Below are 20,159 nucleotides of genomic sequence, written 5' to 3'. Positions count from 1 at the left end.
CAGACATTCACCATCCTCCGTGTTCCCCACAGCTTAGCCTTCCTGGCCTCAGTCAGGTAAACCTTCTCTTCCTCCAGGGCTCCCAGGAAGGCCTTTTCCAGTACAGTCAAGCCCCCACATCCATGGGTTCCACATCCGCAGATTTAAACAACCAAGCGTCAAAATATATACAGAAAAAAAAAATTCCAGAAAGTGCCAACAAGCAAAACTTGAATTTGCCATGTGGCAGCAACTATTTATCTACATTGGATTTACAATTATTTACATAGCATTCACATTGTAAGGAACGTAGGATGATTTATAGAATACAAGAGTATGTGTGTTATACGTCAACACTAAACTATTTTTATAAGGGATTTAAGCATCCTCAGATTTTGGTGGTCAAGGGAGCCTGGAATAAATCCCCTGCAGATCCCAAGGAACAATTGTGCAAAGAATAGAATGAGGGAGACTTCCTTCCTGTGCATGCGTGCTAAATCGCTTCAGTCATGTCTGACTCTGTGTGACCCCATGGACTGTAGCCCTCCAGGCTCCTATGTCCATGGGATTCTCCAGGCAAGAATACTGGAGTGGGTTGCCATGCCCTCCTGATTCCTGACCCAGGGATCAAACCCAAATCTCTTATGTCTCCTGCATTGGCAAGTGGGTTCTTTACCACTAGCGCCATCTGGGAAGCCCAGACCCCTTCCTGATATGACTCAATTATCCTGACAATTTCTTTATCCAATTTTCTGAATTGGTCCCTTGTCCTTAGTTGGTAAGACCAGCAAATATATTTGAGGGGAAATTATCCTCATCATTGGGATGTTTCCCCAGTGTCCCTTGAACTTCTTACAGAGCTGGGTATCTCAGGTCACTTTATAATACTATGACTGAACTCCCTTTCAACATCTGGGGGGCAGGGGGGACAGAAAATGTGCACGTATACACGTACACACATACACACGATATTGTTAAAAGAAATTATCCAAAATGTGGAACTAGGCAAAGGGAGTACTGGGTGACTTTTCAAGGTAATGCAAGGGGTTGACCAGTAGCCTCACCATGCTAAGGGGTTATATAATTTCAGGGGTGTGTATCTTTGTTTGACCTCTATTGATTAGGATATCTTATAGTCCTATAAGAGTAGAGGTTGGCCTGTAGAAAATAAACAACAATGGATATAATTCTTGAAGAGAATGATGTATATGATTCTTATCCAACAGCAATGCAAATGACTTCTGTCTAGTAGCAAAGATAACCACCAGAGGTTAAGGTTTATTGCTTTGTTGAACATTAACCAATCTTGAATCTATTGGGCAACTGATTTCAGCATTCCATTGACTGACTGACTGTAACTCCCTTTCTTGAATTCTCTTTTAAACTAGTCAACATCTTACTGGTTCTCTCATTAAGTTGAATGAAATCTTTGACAGGTGTTCATTTTATTGGACTTCCCTGGTGGCTCAGATAGTAAAAAAACCTGCCTGCAATGTGGGAGACCTGGATTCTATCCCTGGTCAGGAAGATCCCCTGGAGAAGGGGTAACCCACTCCGGTATTCTTGTTTGGAGAATTCCATGGAGAGAGCAACCTGGTGGGCTACAGTCCATGGGGTCACAAAGAATCAGATACAACTGAGCAGCTTTCACTTTCACTTCATTTTATAGTTGCACTCGAATCATACTTTTAACTCTAAAAATTACACTGCAACAGTATCCAGCTCGGGACAGAGTGACCTAACAGAAGCAGTACACATACAATCAGTACATTGTGGTTCTGAGTCACCCACTAATAATATAGTCTTGGATGAGTCATTTAATGGGGCTTCGTAGGTGTCTCACTGGTAAAAGAATCCACCTGCCAATGCAGGAGACGCAGGAAAAGTGGGTTTCATCCCTGGGTCAGGTAGATCTCGTGGAGTAGGAAATGGCAACCCACTCCAGTATCCTTGCTTGGAGAATCACGTGGACAGAGCCTGGCGGGCTACAGTCCATGGGGTCACAAAGAGTCGGACATGACTGAGCGCACACACATACAAACAGAGCAAATTGCCAAGTACTGGACTAGGTCAGTTTTGTTTTGTTTTTTAAGCAACTGAGCTCATTTCTCCAAATTATGCCTAGAATTCTGATACAAAACACACAAATGCGTTGATACAGTGCCTTGGACAATTGAAATTTTCATTGTTCTCTGAAAAACACTAGATTATATGTGGAATCTTTGAAGCGCCTCCTGGAAGCCCCACGTTTCCTCAGAGCCCTGGGTCTGTCTAACTTCAAAGGCCTTTCTCAACTCGAAAATTCTGCAAGTCACATGCCACTGTAAGCTCATGAGTAACCTCTATGACTCCAGCCTCTGACTGACTACAGCCTAAGTGTGTGATACAAAGGCTGCAAGGTGGAAATTACAGCAGTAGTTCCAGGTCTGGCCCTAAGGCATCAAGGCCATCTCTGAGTTGGGACAGCCTTCAGCCATGTACTGCCTCTAATGGGAGAAAAGCAGCCAGTCTTCCCAGAGCTGCCAGAGTCAGAATGACAGAGTGTTCAGAACCCACAATGCATCCAGGAGACCTCTCCCTGCCAAGGCTGCCTGGCCTTCTCTTAGCTCTCTTCTCAGCCAGATGTGAACTCCTTACTGCCTTATTGGAAGAGTTCTGAGAAAAACATAGCCTGCATTATTTTAGGCATCCCTTTTTGAAGTTTTCATGAGAACCAGCATCCAGGGGAGTAATTCTGGACATAAGCACCACGGATTTCCAGTAGGGAAATGAGGGACAAGATAGAAGAGAGAAGAGGACCAACCAAGGGAGTTGTGCATGCCGTCAAATTATTTTTTGAAAACTTTTCCCGGTCTATCCATTTAGCCCTCCATTCATTCCCAAATTAGCATTTCCCATGAATCCTTGACTTGTTGCCACAAAAGAACGCCTTACCAGATGTGAAATAAACAACAGCAGGCCCCTCCCAGTGAACGGGCGGTCCCTGACCCCAGAGAATGAGATGAGCTGCCAGGGGTAGTTCCTTAGGAAGTTATGTCTGGGGAGTCATGGTTACCCAGTTCCCCTTACCCATCCTCTGTGTAATGAATCACAGGTTGATTTCATGAGAGCAATGATTCCCCCTTCTCCCCAGAATGCCCCCCACCAAGACCTGCCACCAAGGGCAGGTTCCCTGGAACGCAGTGGCTGAAAGCAACTGACTCATCAGAAGTCCTGCGCCTGACTGTGCTGATTCAGTGAGCTGCTGCTTTGAGGCCACCCCTCCCCTGCAAACATGTGGAAGGAGTTTAGGCCTGTTTCCAGTCATTCATAAGGCCTCTTTTCTTACTCAGTCTCAGAGGGCCAGGTTCAGCCCTTGCTGAAGAATGAGGGACCTTCATTAGAACTTTGTCCCTGAAACGAATTAACAACTCCCACCACCCATTTCTTCAGACAGCTTAGCTAGAGCAAGGCAACAAGGTCAGGTTGGTCCCATTCCTCCCAGGGTAGTTATAAGTGAAACAACCCCTGTCACACTCTGAGCACAGCAGCTGGCAAAAACAGAAGCACCCTATAGAGGCTGTTGCTGCTATGGTTGCCATTTCTTTGTTTATTTTGTGTTGGTGTATAGCTGATTAATAATGTTGTGGTAGTTTCAGGTGGATAGCAAAGGAATTCCGTCCTACATATGCATGTATCCATTCTCCCCCAAACTCTCCTCCCATCCAGGCTGCCACATAACACTGAGCAGAGTTCCCTGTGCTATGCAGCAGGTTCTCGTTGGTTATCTATCTGACGCTATTGTTTTTGTTGTTGATGTTTTTATCCTGAGTCCCAAGCAGTAGAAGGCAGGTGATCAAAAATCCAGTCTAGAAGGGATGGTCAAGAAAAGAACGCCAATTAGAAAAGATAGATGAGATTAGCCAAGAATGTTGCCTGGAAAGTAGAAGTAGAAGGCTGTGGTTTGACACATCAGATCAATTCACAGAACCAGAAGAGAGACAAAGAGTGGGAAAAATAGAGGGAAAAAAAGAGGAACAAGGAAGGGAGTTGGAACCAGTGGAAGTTATTAATGCGTCAATGAGAGCTATTTCAGGGATATGTTGTCCAATGAGACAGGATGTCAGCATTCAGGAACAGGCCACCCTCGTGAGCCCTCTGAGAGGGCTCAAAGGGAGGGGTGTTCAGTGGGAAGAAAGGATGATCCACACTGCTAACACTACAGATGTCTCTCCTACTGTCTGCCAGGGAAGCGTTCCGGCCCTGCCAGTGACCTTTGATTGGTGATTTCCTAAACAGGTTCACGGGGACACTGGGTGACTCAGGAGGTGCCTGACCTTCCATTGCAGTCACCTGGCTGAGTGAGTCATGCAAGAACAAAACATATCCTAACTGCACAGTGCATGCAACAAGTTGTTTCTCTGGAGCACGTTGTTAAGAAAGTTTACTTTATTTTGGTTCTTTTGTTACATGTAACAGCAGCTCAGTGAGCCAAGGAAGGGGAAGAAGACAGGAAGGTAGAGTTCAAGGTAACACAGTGCTCTGAACAGAAAGCTCCAGTAAGCATCACCCAAAGCAGTAGGGAGTCCAGATTGCCATACAGGTGCGTGTGTGCATGCTTAGTGGATTGGTCAAGTCCAACTCTTTGCTATCCCATGGACTGTAGCCCACCAGGCTTCTTTGTCCTTGGGATTTCCCAGGCAAGAGTACTAGAGTGGGTTGCCATTTCCTACTCTAGGGGATCTTTCTGACCCAGGCATCAAACCAGCATCTCCTGCACTGGCAGACAGATTCTTTACCACTGAGCCACTTGGGAAGCCCAACCATACAGAAAGCATCCTGATTTCAGAGATTTTCCCATTTTTTTTTTTTAAAGTGTATCAGAGACAATTAAATATGGTACTTAACATCTGAAGATATTTGTGTACAATTTGCCTTAACCAATATTAAAATGTGTTATAGGTTGAATTGCATCCTCACAAAAGACATATTGAAGTCCTAATTCCCAGGACCTATGCCTATGACCTTATTTAGAAATAGGATCTTTGCATATGTAATCAAAATGAGCTCATGAAGGTGGACACTAATCCAATATGACTGATGTCCTTATAATAAGAAAACATCAGGTGAAAACATAGAGAGAATACCACCCTGTGAAGACAGAGGCAGAGGTTGGAGTGATATAGCTGGAAGACAAGGAACACCAAGCATTGCCAGCTACAACCAAAAGCTAGGAAGATACCAGGAAAGAGTCCATCCCAGTGTCTCAGAGGGAGCATGGCCCTGTTGACACCCTGATTTCGGATTTCTAGCCTCTAGAGAATAAACTTCTGTTGTTTTAAGTCACCCAGTTACAGCAGCCCTAAGAAGCTAACGTAAAATAGGTTTGCATTTCTGTAGCATATATGACATGATTTTGAGGAACACTGACCTGAAATACTTTGCATGATTGAGAAAAGCCAGCCTAGACTGAACATTTTGCAATGGTTAATCCACCTATGGATAACAGAAAAGTGGTCACTTGACTTATATACTTTTCTACTAAGATGTATCAATGACGTTGCCATTTATTCACCCACTCATTTACCTGACAAAAACTCATTGAGTACCTGTGTCCAGCACTCTGCTAAGCTGGAGACACGCTGATGAACTAAACAACCGCCCTACTCTCGTGGAGCTTAGAAAATCAAACACGCTCAACAGAAAACCAAAACACACACAAGCGAAAAGTACTCAAATGCATTAAGAAAATAGACTAGGGCTGACTCATGATGATGTGTGGCAAAGGCAGACACAATATTGTAAAGCAATTATCCTTCGATTGAAAGTACATAAATTTATTCTTAAAAAAGAAAATAGAGCAGGATAAAGCATCAGTGAGGGGAGGATGTCAAGTGGTCAAGGGACTTCCCTGATGGTCCAGTGGTTAAGAATCCACCTGGCGATGCGGGAGACTCAGGTTCAATCCTTGATCTGGAAACTAAGATCCTACATGCTACAGGACAAACTAAGCCAGAGCACTACAAGGAAAAGTCCCGCATGATGCAACGAGGATTCTGAGTGCTGCAACTCAGACCTGATGCAGCTAAATAGATAAATAATTCTTTTTCAAAAGTCAAGAAAGGCCTCTCTGAGTGATATTTCAAAATCACTAAGGAGTGAATCATAGGAAGATCTAGAGGACAAGTACTCCAGAAAAAACCTGCAACAGCTAGATGGACCTCAGCCTCTTTAAGAAACAGTAGGGAGAGACAGGGAAGAGGAGCTAGGTGGAGAGGTGCCTGGAAATGCAGTCAGGAACCATAATACTGGGAAGCCGTAGCCACGCTACGGAGTGTGGCCATCATCCTCCATGTGGTGGGAAGCCGCTGGCGGACTGTGAGCCGAGATGAGCAGGAAAAGATCATCCTGGCCACTGAAAAGAGGGGAGACAGTAGGGGAGCAAGACCAGAAAGAGACCAGTTAGGAAGCATGACAATAATTCAGGCATCAGGACTTACCTCGTGCTCCAGTGGTTAAGAACCCACCTGCCAATGCTGGGGACACAGGTTCAATCCCTGATGCAGGAAGACCCCACGTACCCCAGGACGACTAAGCCCACTGCCACAACTACTGAGCCCATGTGCCATGAGCCTCTGCTCCGCTACAAGAGAAGCCACCACCGTGAGAAGGCCATGCATCTCGACAAAGAGTAGCCCCCGCGGGCTGCAACTAGAGAAAGCCTGCTTGCAGCAGCAAAGGCCCAGCACAACCAAAATTAAATAAATAAATAAAATTTTAAAATAGTAATCCAGGCATTAGAGGTCAGGGGATTGGATTTGGATGGTAGTGGTGTTCATGGTGTGGTTAGACCCTAGATGTACTCTGAGGATTTGCTGATCCAGTGGTATGAGGGGCAAGACCCAAAAACAGGAAAGATTTTGCCATGAGCAAGTGGATCCCTTTGGACAAAGTTCAAACGTGTTGACCACTGGCCATGCCCTTCACTGACCCTTTTTCAGCCAGTAGTCCCCGTCCTTATAAGTGAAGCCAGATCATGTCTGCTTATCATCTCCAACTGGTGTAATTAGGTAGCCATGCGCTGAACACCGCATAAAAAGGACAGAGTCCTGTCTTCCATGTAATTGCCATCCAAAATTAACACCTGACCCCTGGAACACTAACACCCTGAGGGCAGGAGGAGAAAACAATGAACATTGTGTGTGTGGGGGGGACAAAGAGAAGATACATGTATATGTATAGCTGATTCACTTTGCTGTACAGCAGAAACACAACATTGTAAAGCAACTAAACCCCAGTTTCAAAAATAATGAAGGTTATTATTGTGTAACAGTGGATGTGGTGAGAGAAGCATGCAGACAGCAGGCAGGAGACCTTTAACCACTCCACCGGCTGTGTGACCTCAAGCACATCCCCTCATCTCTCTGGTGCTCTCAGGTCCTGTGACTCTGAGTCTCTGTCACATTCCTGTTCAAGAACTTATCATTGCTCCCTTGTGTTTAACAGGTCTAACCCAACCACATCAGCCAAGCACTGTGACCCTCAACAACTGCTTCCTTTCCCCCCACAGAGTTGTTACAATTCAATGAGATAACATGAACCATCAATAGTGGATGCTCAGGCACAGACATAGAGAAAAGACTTGTGGACACAGCAGGGAAGCGGGAGGATGAATTGAGAGTAGCATTGATATATACACACTTAGCTGTTGTTGTTCAGTTGTTAAGTCGTGTCCAGCTCTTTTGCAATCCCATGGACTGTAGCCCACCAGGCTCCTCTGTACATGGGATTCTCCAGGCAAGAGTACTTGAGCGGGTTGGCATTTCCATCTCCAGGGGATCTCCCCGACCCACACTACCATGTGTAAATTGGATAGCCAGTGGGAAGCCACTGTATGGCACAAGGAGCTCAGCTCAGCACTCTGTGATGACCTAAAGGGACGGGATGGGTTGGGAGGGAGGCTCAAGAGGAAAGGAATATATGTATACATATAGCTGATTCACTTTGTCATATAGCAGAAACTAACTCAACAATGTAAAGCAATTATACTCCAATTTTAAAAATAGAAAAAAAAAATTAGTGGCTCCTCAGTAAATGTTGGTTTCCTTCCTCCTTACCTTCATGCCAATCACTTCCTGCACTAGGAATGCCCATCCCCACACATTCCCCACCCACCTCAGGGGCAGATGAGAGAGGGCCCTTGGTCTCTACAGGATACAGTGAAGAATCACTGGCCGGGAGACAGGAGCCCTCAGGGCTAGACTCCTCCAATGCCACAAAGCTAGCTGTATGATCTTGAGCAAGTCACTTTGCCTCTCAGGACCTCCCTTTCTGCTTCTCCATAAAACAAACAGGACTAAATTAGTGATTTTCACAGTGCAGCCAGCCCTGAACGTATATCTTCCAGGCAGAAAATATCAGTAGGCTAATCCTCTAGGAAGCCTAGCATCCCAGGGCCCAAGATCCCTCTAATTTTATACACATGTCTATTTCTTCCTAATGTCCTAACTAACTAACATTTCATTCAAATGCTGCATTTCAAGTTCTGGAAAATTTTATCAGCACAAGACCCACCTCCTATCTGACTCACTCAATATAGAAAAGAGGCAAGCCTGTACCAAGCTCTGTTTGAGGCCCAGCCAAGCAGTGCCCTTTTGGTGACCTCCTTAGCTTCTCTGGTGGCTCAGCTGGTAAAGAATCTGCCTGCAATGCAGGAGATGTGGGTTCGATCCCTGGGTCGGGAAGATCCCCGGAGAAGGGAAAGGCTACCCACTCCAGTATTCTAGCCTGGAAAATTCCATGAACTGTATAGTCCATGGGGACACAAAGAGTCGGACACGACTGAATGACATTCACTTCACTTCACTTGGCATTTGACTGTTCAGTTTCATTACTTTCCTTCCTCCAGCTCATATCTTGTGGTCATATCTGCTATATCTGGTGGCACCAGCCCTTGCTGCCAGCCTGTCTTGGTAGGAAGGCAAATCGGTCCCACCATTTCGAGGACAATTTGGAAAAGCTATAAAAATTTGAATTTAAAATATTCGTGTCCTTTGACTCAGGAATTTTAGTTTAAGAAATTCAGCCTTAGAGACATTTGAACAAAGGTGCATAATAATGAACAAGGATGTCCCCTGCAGCTTTATCTGTAGTAAAAGATAATTGGGGGTGATCCCAATGACTACCAACAGGGACTTGGTTAAGAAAATTCAGATATATCCATATAATAATATGCCTTTGGGCTAGACTGACAGCTCTTGGAATAAACAGTAATAGAAAGCCATAAACTGATATAAAAAGATGCCCATGGTATATTATTAAGTGACAATGATGCAACTGTGAATGATTCTGCTTGAGAAACAACAATAAAGATAAATAATTATATACAGTGGAAATATACATGGGAAAATATTTCCTTAAAAATTTATTTATGGAAATAAAATTTCCATATACATAGGAAAGAATTCTGGAGTAACTGCCAACAGTGGTTATCTTACACCCATCATTTAAAAGTGGACATTTAATTTCCAAATACATGGGATTTTTAAAGTATCTTTGATATTAATTTCTCATTTAAATGCTTTCTTCTCTGCAATCACCCTCTGTGTCTCTTTAGTCTTCTAACTTTATTGAAGCTTTCAATAGCTAAGTCAAGGATCTCTCTTGGTAAATGTCACACTGCACTTGAAAATATGTTGGCTATCTTCAAATATCTCGATATTGATCTCTAACATAATTCCACAATAATAAAAGAACAGACTCTGCATGATTTCAATACTGAAATGTTTGTACCTGATCTTATGTCTCTGGATATGTTTCAGTGTCTCCTGGTTTCTGGTCTATGGGAACTTGACTAGAATTTGTACCCCACTGTTGTGTGAAAATTTTATAAATCTTTTTTTTAATTTTTAAAATTTATTTATTTTTTAATTGAAGGATAATTGCTTTACAGAATTTTGTTTTTTTCTGTCTGTAGAAATCTTAATTATGTTGAATTGCTTCATAGTGCTTTTCAGGTCTACTTCTGTTTATTCATTCTATTAATTTTTGAGAGTTTGATATGAAACTCCAACTAAAAATCTTAATTTATCTACTTAAAAAATAAGTGCAATATACAGTGGAACTATATGTAACGTTGTTCTATTTTCCAAGTCTCCTGTAAATATGTTATCATAATTTCATAATTTAAAAAATAAAAAACTATAATTCAAAAAAAATTTTTAAGTGGTTATCTTTAAGGACAAGACTACAAGGCACTTGTACTTTTTACATTATTCTATATTTGCACTGCTTGACTTTTTTGTAATTTATTTTTTGGTCATGGAGCGAGGTTTGCAGGATCTTAGTTCTCTGACAAGGGATTAAACCTGGACCACCGCCATGAAAGCCCTGAGTCCTAACCACTGGATGGACAGGGAATTCCACTGACTTTTTTTTTTCCCCCCACAAAAAGTTGAATTACTTTTATAAGCTAAAAAAAAAAAAAAAAACTATATATATATATATATATATATATATATATACACATATATATAAAGCTATTTTTACATATCCTCTGTTCTGCCTCAGTCTCTAGATTTGCATTCATTTAAATGTAGGTTCTCCAGAGCATGCCAGGCTCTATACAAATGAGCACCTTCAGTGTCAAAACCTGGTAACCTCTTGGAATCCCAAAGCTCAAGGGAAACTCCAGAAGAACTCGGTCCAGCCCATTCCCACAGTCCTCAGGAAACTCCTAGGGGAGAGTGTGGTCTGTTCTCAACCTGTAGGAGTCCTAGAAGGAGACACCACACTCCCCTACCACTCTGGTGCGCTCACCAGTCACTCAGTCGTGTCAGACTCTTTGCAACACGTGCAGTGTAACCTGCCAGGCTCCTCTGCCCTGGGACTTCCCAGCCAAGAATACTGGAATGGGTTGCCATTTCCTACTTCAGGGGATCTTCTGGACCCAGGGATCGAACCAGGGTCTCCTGAGTCTCCGGCATTGACAGACAGGTTCTTTACCACTGAGCCGCTCGGAAAGCCCACTTGACTGTGTGTTTGTCAAAACGCACAGAACTGAACACCTACAAAGAACGCACTTCACTGTACATAAATTATACTTCAATAAACTTAAAAAAAAAAAAAAAGTGTTCCTGGTGATACTGTGCATGGAGAGAAAGGCAGATTTTATCAATTCTTTGCTGCAGAGTCTCCCATTTGAAAAACACCAGCAGTTCACTCCCAAGAAGGACAGGCAGCTTCATTCCTCTGCTTCCACTTGCTTTTCCACTCGTGACCTGAGCTTCATCAGCCACGATAACCACTCCACTCAGAAAGGGCCAGGGGTCAGGAGTGAAGCAGCAGGCCAGCTCTGTGGGCAGCAGAGGGGGATGGGTCAAACTAAGCGGTCGATCCCCGAAGCTGCTCAGTCATTCCCTCAGTTAATTGTCTGTCTGCTGATTCATGAGTTGTGGTTCCTGCAGGCATGCTTTCTGGCTATTCCTGCCAAAAAGGACAGAAGGAGTCTTGGGTCTGGGAGGGAATGATAACCAGAGATCTTGAGCTGGGTGGGGAGTTGCAGAGGAGGAATTTCTACTAGGAAAGTCCAGAGTCATATCCTAACTCCCCCTCCTCCCCCTGCCTCCTTGTCTCATTTATGCTGTCCCCAGGAGACCTCTGCCACTCACACTCACAATTTTGGAGTGAGTTTCACAATTTCACAAACTGTGAGATTTCCACCAATTTCACAAGGTGGAAAGGAGAAAGTTGCCCTCCCATGCATATTCCCCCAGAAGACAAGGACAAAGGCAGACACTTCACAGATGATCCCCTGAGTTTCCAGGACCTTCAGAGGAGAGGTCTAAATGGCACAAGAGTGTTGGGGTCCAAGTGCCCAAAGAACTCATGGTCTCGACTGTATTCTAATATCCTCCAGAATGCCCAGAGGGAGTATTTGAGGATCGTCTATGAATGAATGCAGATATTCAAATATTGGATATCTTAAGGTGAGGCACATCTCAAGATGCCTTTCCATAGGTACGTATTTTGTACCTATGTACCACTGCACATAGAGGACTGAACAAAGTAGGCGGATCCTTCTTCTCAAATCCTGTGAATGTATTTTACTTTCCTCTTTTCCCAGGGACAGGACTTAAAGTTTTCTTGTGGATAAAGCAAATGTATGGGGTGAGACCCCTCACTCCCCCTTGGGCTCTTCTGTGAGCTCTTGCTGGGTCAGAGCAGCTGAGATATACCAATGCAGAATGGGTTGAAATAAGGAAGAGTCCCTGGAGGAGGGCATAGCAATGCATTTCAGTATTCTTGCCTGGAGAATTCCATGGACAGAGGAGCTTGGCAGCCTATAGTCCATAGGGTCACAAAGAGTCGGACACGATCAAAGTGACTTAGCACTTATGCACACCCCTATCACAGAAGCGTGGGTCTCATTCTAGGAACTTGAATTGTATGCATGGATGAAGCACTAACAGTCTAACCTCCAAAACACTGTAGTTACCATGGACAAGAAAAATAATGACAGGAGTGGTTAACATTTATTGAAAACTTATTTTGTGCCTTTATTTCATTTAATCGGTACAATTGTAGAAGTACTAATTCCTCCACTCTATAGAGGAGGAAACAGAGGACGTAAGAGATTAAGTCACTTGTCCAAGGTAAAACAGATAATGAGGAAAAATTAAGAACTACACCCACATCTAGTGGCAGCCTGGATGAGAGGGGAGTTTGGGGGAGAATGGATACATGTATACATTTGAGTCCCTTTGCTGTCCATTTGAAACTATCACAACATTGTTAAGCAGCTATCAGATCAGATCATTCGCTCAGTCGTGTCCGACTCTTTTCGACCCCATGAATCGCAGCACGCCAGGCCTCATACGCCAATACAAATAAAATGTTAAAAAAAAAAAAAAAGAATTAAACCCACATTTGATTGGCTTTAAACCATAGCTGGACCCCCCAAGTGGTACTAATGGTAAAGAACTCACCTGCCAATGTAGGAGGCTCAAGAGATGCAGGTTTGATCCATGGGTCAAGAAGATCCCCTGGGGGAGGGCAAGGCAACCCACTCCAGTATTCTTACCTGGAGAATTCCACAGACCAGAGGAGCCTGACGGGCTACAGTCCATAGAGTTGCAAAGAGTCAGACATGACTGAAGTGACTTAGCACGCACACATTCAAACCACAGCTGTCCCTTTCCCCAGCCAAAAATCTCCCTACTATGTCTCTCCAGGCTCTGAGAGTTCCTTTCAGCTGGAGAGTTTTAGATTATAAATTCAGGAGGAGAAATCAGCACCTCAGCTCAGAGCTAATCAAATTAGAAAACAAACCTGTTATTCAGTAGGTCTTAGGTTAGAATAAAGGCCCATATTTGGGGAAGCCACAAAACCCAATATTTCTTGAGTGAAGTTAAAAAGATCATCTTTGCACATGAATTTCAAAACTCAAATCTACCACCAAACCACGTCTCTTCTCCCCTTACCAGACTCTCCCACCCTGGGACAGCCTTTCTGTGACATCCCCATCTAGTCTGTGTCCCTTCGACACTGTATTCCAACAGAGCTCTCCTACTTTCATCCTGTATCTGCCTCCCAGGGATCTGATGATCCCTGCAACCCAGTCATAAACACTCGAGTAAGGAGGGTGTGAAATATAACCGAAAATTTAATTTATTTATTTGGCTGCACTGGGTCTTACTTGAGGCATGCAGGATCTTTAGTGGCGGCAAGTGAATTCTTAACTGCAGCATGTGGGATCTAGTTCCCCAACCAGGGATCAAACCTGTGCCCCTTGCAATGGGAACCCAAAGTCAGCCACTGGACCACCAGGGAAGTCCCGAGCCCATACTCTTAAATATGACTCTACCCTGCCTCTCAATGGTTCTCTGGGGTTAGCTAGCTCAGCATAGCCCATCACCACTCTGGAATCACTCCAATCAGTTATGAACCTGTGAACAGATCCCCAAGAGAATAATTAATGTAAACTTAGGTATGTCAGCGCAGTAGAATCCTATACAGATCATTACAACTGTGTAAACCAGATCAACAAAAAGTATACTAAAAGCGAGGGGTGGAGAGAGAGACAGCAAAATAACAAATGCACTCTTCATCTTCACCAGCTGAGCCAAGCACCATGCTAGACTCTATCTCATATTATCTTACTTCTGAAACTGTAAAAATACATAATGATTAGATTCAGAAATCATTCAGAAATTCAGAAAACTGTAGACGTGAAAAGAAGGTAAAAAATGTTTTAAGTTCACGGAAGCAGGCATTGCTGCAGGAGAACGCCGAGTTGCCTCCAGACGTCTCCATTCAGACAGCATCTGAACCAAGGCTCTAACCTCTCCCAGGGTGGAATGCTGGAGATTCATAATTCTGGGCCATAGTCATCGGGCCACTCACTGCAGGCTAAAGATATCAGTTGACTTGTTTGAGCATCTACTACATGGGAAGCTTCTGCAGCAATAACTTAAACAGACCCCTATGTATTATCTGTAACTCCTTCATCAAGTTGTGGATCATAAATTGTGGTGATGATCTCATGAGTCTATACTTATCTCAAAATTCAAGTCATATACATTAAATATATACAGCTTTTAAAATGTGGATCCTACCTCAATAAAGTGTTGTTTTTTTTAAGATACTGTTGCCCTATCCTGGACAATCTGTTATACATACAGGAGTCTTAAAGGAAGTCATCCAGTATTTCCTGACGCATTTAGCAATAAATCTTAACCTTCTGTAGGATCTAAATTGTCTTACCATGAAAATGTGAAATTGAAAGTCACTCAGTCCTGTCCGATTCTTTGCGACCTCATGGACTATACAGTCCATGGAATTCTCCAGGCCAGAATACTGGAGTGGGTAGCCTCTCCCTTCTCCAGGGGACCTTCCCAACCCAGGGATGGAAACCAGGTCTCCCACATTGCAGGCAGATTCTTTACCAGCTGAGCCACAAGGGAAGCCCAAGAAAATTGGGAGTGGGTAGCCTGTCCATTCCTGACCCAGGAATCGAACCAGGGTCTCCTGCATTGCAGATGGATTCTTTACCAACTGAGCTATCAGAGAAGCCCAAAGCTGGCTTGGTAGTACTGAATTCTTTTAGCTTTTGCTTGTCTGTAAAGCTTTTGATTTTCCATTGAATCTGAATGACAGCCTTGCTGGTAGAATATTCTTGTTTGCAGATTTTCCCCTTTCATCACTTGAAACATATTGTGCCACTTCCTTCTGGTCTGCAGAGTTTCTGCTGAAAAATTAGCTGGTAACCCTACGGCTGGGAGGTACTACTCTTTGCACTAAAAGTAGGTATATGCACACTTGTGCGTCCTCTGCAGAGAAACGCCGCAGTGGACCAAGAGACAGAGTTCTCCCTGGGAGGGTCACCCGGGTACCAGAAAGACCACGGGCAGCAACCTGGGCTGTGCCCCTCCCAGCACCAATGAGGTCGAATGCCAACTGCCCTGGCAGCTGATAGTGCGTGTGCGGCAGCAAAAGAGACAAAGCCAGGGAGCCAAGCCAGCTCCGGGGACCCCTGGCGAGGCTGTTGGCCCACAGTGGAGAGTGTTCGGATGCTGGGTTTGTCCCGGAAGCGGAGGCTACTGCCCCCACCCTAGGACACTGTAGGAGGTAGAGCTCTCGTCCTCCTCCTAATCGCTCCCGCGGGGAGCCTCCAAGTAAAAACTAAATACACAAAAACTTGGGATAAAGTGTACACAAAGAGAAAGAGAAATGACGAGTAACCGGTAAGTCTGCGCGCACACGCTCTCGTTTGAGAAGGGACAACCGCATCCCTCTGCAAACGCAGGGGAACAGCACCGGGAAGCTCGCCCGGGCTCCGGAAGCCACTCTGCCTTCGCACGGCCGGGACCACCTGCGAGGCGCGCAGCCGGGACTGAACTCCGGGCTCAGAGATGCGCCCACCGCGCCGCTCACGTGGAGATCGCCCGGGACAGCCGCCTAACTCGGCTTAAGAGTTAGTTGGGTGTCCCGGTGGACAAGCCCCTAGGTAGTGGCTCGCCCTGGCCGCAGTGGAGCCCGGAAGGTCCCCAGCTCCCAGCTCCGACGGCTCCAGCCTGGCCCCGCGCACTCTGAGCGCAGGGGCGCAGGACCCACCCGACCGACTTCCCCGCTCAACGTCTGCTCTGTACACTCGGCCGCGGCAGGACGCGCGGCGCGGCTCACCCGAGACCTGGGTCCCCACCGCGCGGGAGCCCCACTCACCTCCGACGCCGACGCCCGCCAGCGCCCCCACCACCAGCACCGCTGCCCAGAGCCGCCGCGCTCGCATCTCGTCTGCCCGCCGCCGCGCTCTGTCTCAGCAGCGTCCTCCCACCCCACAGCGAGCGGCGGCGCCCGCGGCCGCTTTTCCCGGGGCCGGAGGGGAGGGGACGCGGTGGGTGGGACGCAACGGGGCGGGCCGTGAACTGGCGCTCCCTCCCCTCCGGCCTTTCTGCGGACCCTCCACCGCAGGGCGGGAAGTGGGAAACCGCCGCTCCTCTCTGCCGCTGCGGCTCAGCACGCGAGGATCGCCTTGCGGGTACGCAAGGCAAGATTGGGACCCCAGGGAGGTCGAGGGCGCATCCTCCAGAGACATCCTGGCCCCACGGTCCGCATCGGGCACTTGGTATGCTTAGAAAAGCCAGGAGCCTGTGGTCTCTCTCTTCGGAGACACCCAAACGGCTTTTCTTTCTCTAGAGTTCCTCGGGTACCTGCCCTCTGTACCTTGACCTTTGGTCATTGATACGTTCATTCATTTAATTGACAAACCTGCTGAACACCTACTCTGTGCCAGGCACCGGTTTAGTCCTTTATTATTCACTAATATTTATCTTGGGTTAGTTTGGTTTTCCAGTAAACAGTAAACCTCTTGAAGACAAGACCGCATCTGAAGCTTGTGTAAGCACTTAATGCCCATAAAAGACCTTTCTCTGCAAATAGGTGCTTCCACGGAGTAAGCACAGTATCTGATAAACATTTCAAGACAGTCTGCACTGCACTCAAACTCACAGGCTTTGGAGCTTTATCTTATTCTCTTCAAAGGCCTCCTGCCTCCCTGGATTCCTACTTATGGGTCTCTGGGTCCTCCACAAACTAGAAACTTCAGGAAGCTCAAAGGGGACAATGCTAGGACTGTGAGCAGGAGGCCACCACAGATAGGGGCTGGTGCAGGCTGCCTCAATAGGAAGCTCTAAGGATAATTAAAAACAAGGCCTGAGAACTTCTCTGGTGGTCCAGTGGTTAGGAATCCGCTTGCCAATGCAGGGGCTTCCCTGGTGGTTCAACTAATATAGAATCTGCCTGCAAAGTGGGAGACCTGAGTTCAAACCCTGGGTTGGGAAGATCCCCTGGAGAAGGGAAACGCTACCCACTCCAGTATTCTTGCCTGGAGAATTCCATGGACTGTATAGTCCCCATTTCATGGACACGAATGAGTGTCAGACACGACTGAGTGACTTTCACTTTCACTTGCCATTGCAAGGGACCTGGGTTCGTTCTCTGGTTCTCTGGTCCAGGAACCAAGTTCCCACATGCAGCTAAGCCAGTACCCGGCAATGACTGAGCCCTGGAGCCCTAGAGCGTTGGTTCTGCAACAGGAGAAGCCACCTCAATGAGAAGCCCACACAATGCAACTAGAGAGTAGCCCCCTCTTGAAAAAACTGCAACTTGGGATAGCCCATACTATGATAGCCATACTCAGCAACAAAGAGCTGTGACCCAGAGCAGCCCCAAAATTTTTAAAAACGAAGAAAAGAAAAGAAAAGAAAAAGCCCCGAGGCATCAGGCAGGATTTGGAGTCTCTCCAGCTGTTGGGCTCCTCCAAAGCCTTCCAGGCTGTCCTTGGGCTTCCCTAAGCCCTCTCCTGAGACTACAAGATACCTGGAAACACCCTGCCTCAGGTCTCCAGCCTCACCTCCAATCCTAGCTCAAAAAGATATGTAACGTTCCCAAACACTCCTCGCCTTTCTGTCTGACTGATCTTACTTCCTTTTTCCACCTGGAAAATTCCACTTATCTTACAGAATGGCTCAGATGTCACCTCTTCCATATAACCATGTCTGATTCCCCACTTCCTTCTGCCCCACCCTCAGCAGAGATAGGCATTTCCTCCTCAGACCTCTCAAACACTAGGAAAAAGAAGAGCACACATCAGTAGAAGTGTCATTAGTAATTTGCAAGGGGGCAGGGGAGGAGCCACCCACAAAGGGTCGCTGGGCTTCCTGACCTGAGCTCCATACACTTTTCCTAAATGCTGGAAGGCCTCTAGGTCAGAAGCCACTTTAACAGTGTTGCCATTGCCCTGGATCAAAATCCAGATCACACAGGTTTCATCTCCGCCTAGATGTTTACTTATTTGCTTCATTCTCATGTATAAACTGTTAGGTAGGTAGAATAGGGAAAAGGAGTCCAAAATGGCGGTGGCTAAAAGACAAGGAAAGTCCGAGGACCAGAGTGAAGACTTCAGGCAGAACAAACAGAACAAACAGCACTCCTGGCTAAGCCCAATTTGCATAGGGCAGGCCCAGGTGGAGGAAAAAAACATATAAAAGGATGAGCCAAAGCGCTTTCTCACGGACTCTCTCTCCCACGTGCATGCGCTCTTTTCTCTCTCTCTCTCTCTCTCTCTCTCATTCTCCTGCTATCTTCTATCTTCTAAATAAAATAGAGCTGTAACACTGATTTGCCTAAGAGCTGTAGCACGGTTTAGGAGCGAGGACCTCTTACCTTAACCAGAGGTCTTCAGGAATCTGAGACTGGGCTGTGTGAGCTTTCTGCTGAGTTCGTTTATCGCTGTCCCGGTTTCCAGCACGATGGGCCTTCCCATGCACTGGGTTTCTTCGCCTTCCGCTTCTAGCGCGGGAGCTTCTCTCAGGTGGGCTCCTGCTGTGCTTGGCCTCTTCCATGCAGAGGTTGTTTCAGCCAGGTTAAATCCGAGTCACGGCAGCATAGATGTCACGCGAGTGTATGTTCTTCGGTTCTTTGTCTTGTCACAACAAAGATTTGGAGCAACGAACATTAAAGCCCTCAGTGTGTCACAGCTCTCGGGTCTTGGACAAACCGTGCTACAGCTCTTAGGCAAATCAGTCTTTTAATTTCATGGCTGCAGTCACCATCTGCAGTGATTTTGGAGCCCAGAAAAATAAAGTCTGACACTGTTTCCACTGTTTCCCCATCTATTTCCCATGAAGTGATGGGACCGGATGCCATGATCTTCGTTTTCTGAATGTTGAGCTTTAAGCCAACTTTTTCACTCTCCTCTTTCACTTTCATCAAGAGGCTTTTGAGTTCCTCTTCACTTTCTGCCATAAGGGTGGTGTCATCTGCATATCTGAGGTTATTGATATTTCTCCCGGCAATCTTGATTCCAGCTTGTGTTTCTTCCAGTCTGGTGTTTCTCATGATGTACTCTGCATATAAGTTAAATAAGCAGGGTGACAATATACAGCCTTGACGTACTCCTTTTCCTATTTGGAACCAGTCTATTGTTCCATGTCCAGTTCTAACTGTTGCTTCCTGACCAGCATACAAATTTCTCAAGAGGCAGATCAGGTGGTCTGGTATTCCCATCTCTTTCATAGTTTTCCACAGTTTATTGTGATCCACACAGTCAAAGAACAAAAGAGTCCAAAATGCAGTACTTGGATGCAATCTCAAAAACGACAGAATGATCTCTGTTCATTTCCAAGGCAAACCATTCAATATCACAGTAATCCAAGTCTATGCCCCAATCAGTAACGCTGAAGAAGCTGAAGTTGAACGGTTCTATGAAGACCTACAAGACCTTTTAGAACTAACACCCAAAAAAGATGTCCTTTTCATTATAGGCGACTGGAATGCAAAAGTAGGAAGTCAAGAAACACCTGGACTAACAGGCAAATTTGGCCTTGGAATATGGAATGAAGCAGGGCAAAGACTAATAGAGTTTTGCCAAGAAAATGCACTGGTCATAACAAACACCCTCTTCCAACAACACAAGAGAAGACTCTATACATGGACATCACCAGATGGTCAACACCTAAATCAGATTGATTATATTCTTTGCAGCCAAAGATGGAGAAGCTCTATACAGTCAGCCAAAACAAGACCAGGAGCTGACTATGGCTCAGACCATGAACTTCTTATTGCCAAATTCAGACTTAAATTGAAGAAAGTAGGGAAAACCACTAGACCATTCAGGTATGACCTAAATCAAATCCCTTATG

General features: G+C 45.6%; 1 protein-coding gene across 2 annotated transcripts in view; it reads right to left on the bottom strand.

The window, feature by feature from the left end:
* ITGB3 (integrin subunit beta 3) overlaps positions 1 to 20,159 on the bottom strand; it is a 70,983-nt gene that overhangs the window by 46,846 nt on the left and 3,978 nt on the right. Inside the window, exon 1 of one of the 2 annotated variants that reach the window (XM_019981935.2) lies at positions 16,180 to 16,337. The exons of the other annotated variant lie outside the window; for it this stretch is intronic. Coding sequence (XP_019837494.1) covers positions 16,180 to 16,246 — 67 coding nt within the window. The 5' untranslated portion in view covers positions 16,247 to 16,337. Of the gene's footprint in view, positions 1 to 16,179; positions 16,338 to 20,159 lie in introns of those variants that run through there. 2 annotated transcript variants of the gene reach the window in all.

The sequence above is a fragment of the Bos indicus genome, chromosome 19 (genome assembly GCF_029378745.1).
Source record: "Bos indicus isolate NIAB-ARS_2022 breed Sahiwal x Tharparkar chromosome 19, NIAB-ARS_B.indTharparkar_mat_pri_1.0, whole genome shotgun sequence".
NCBI lineage: Eukaryota > Metazoa > Chordata > Mammalia > Artiodactyla > Bovidae > Bos > Bos indicus.
Note: the sequence above shows the minus strand (reverse complement) of the source record. Positions and strands in the feature narration are given on the sequence as shown.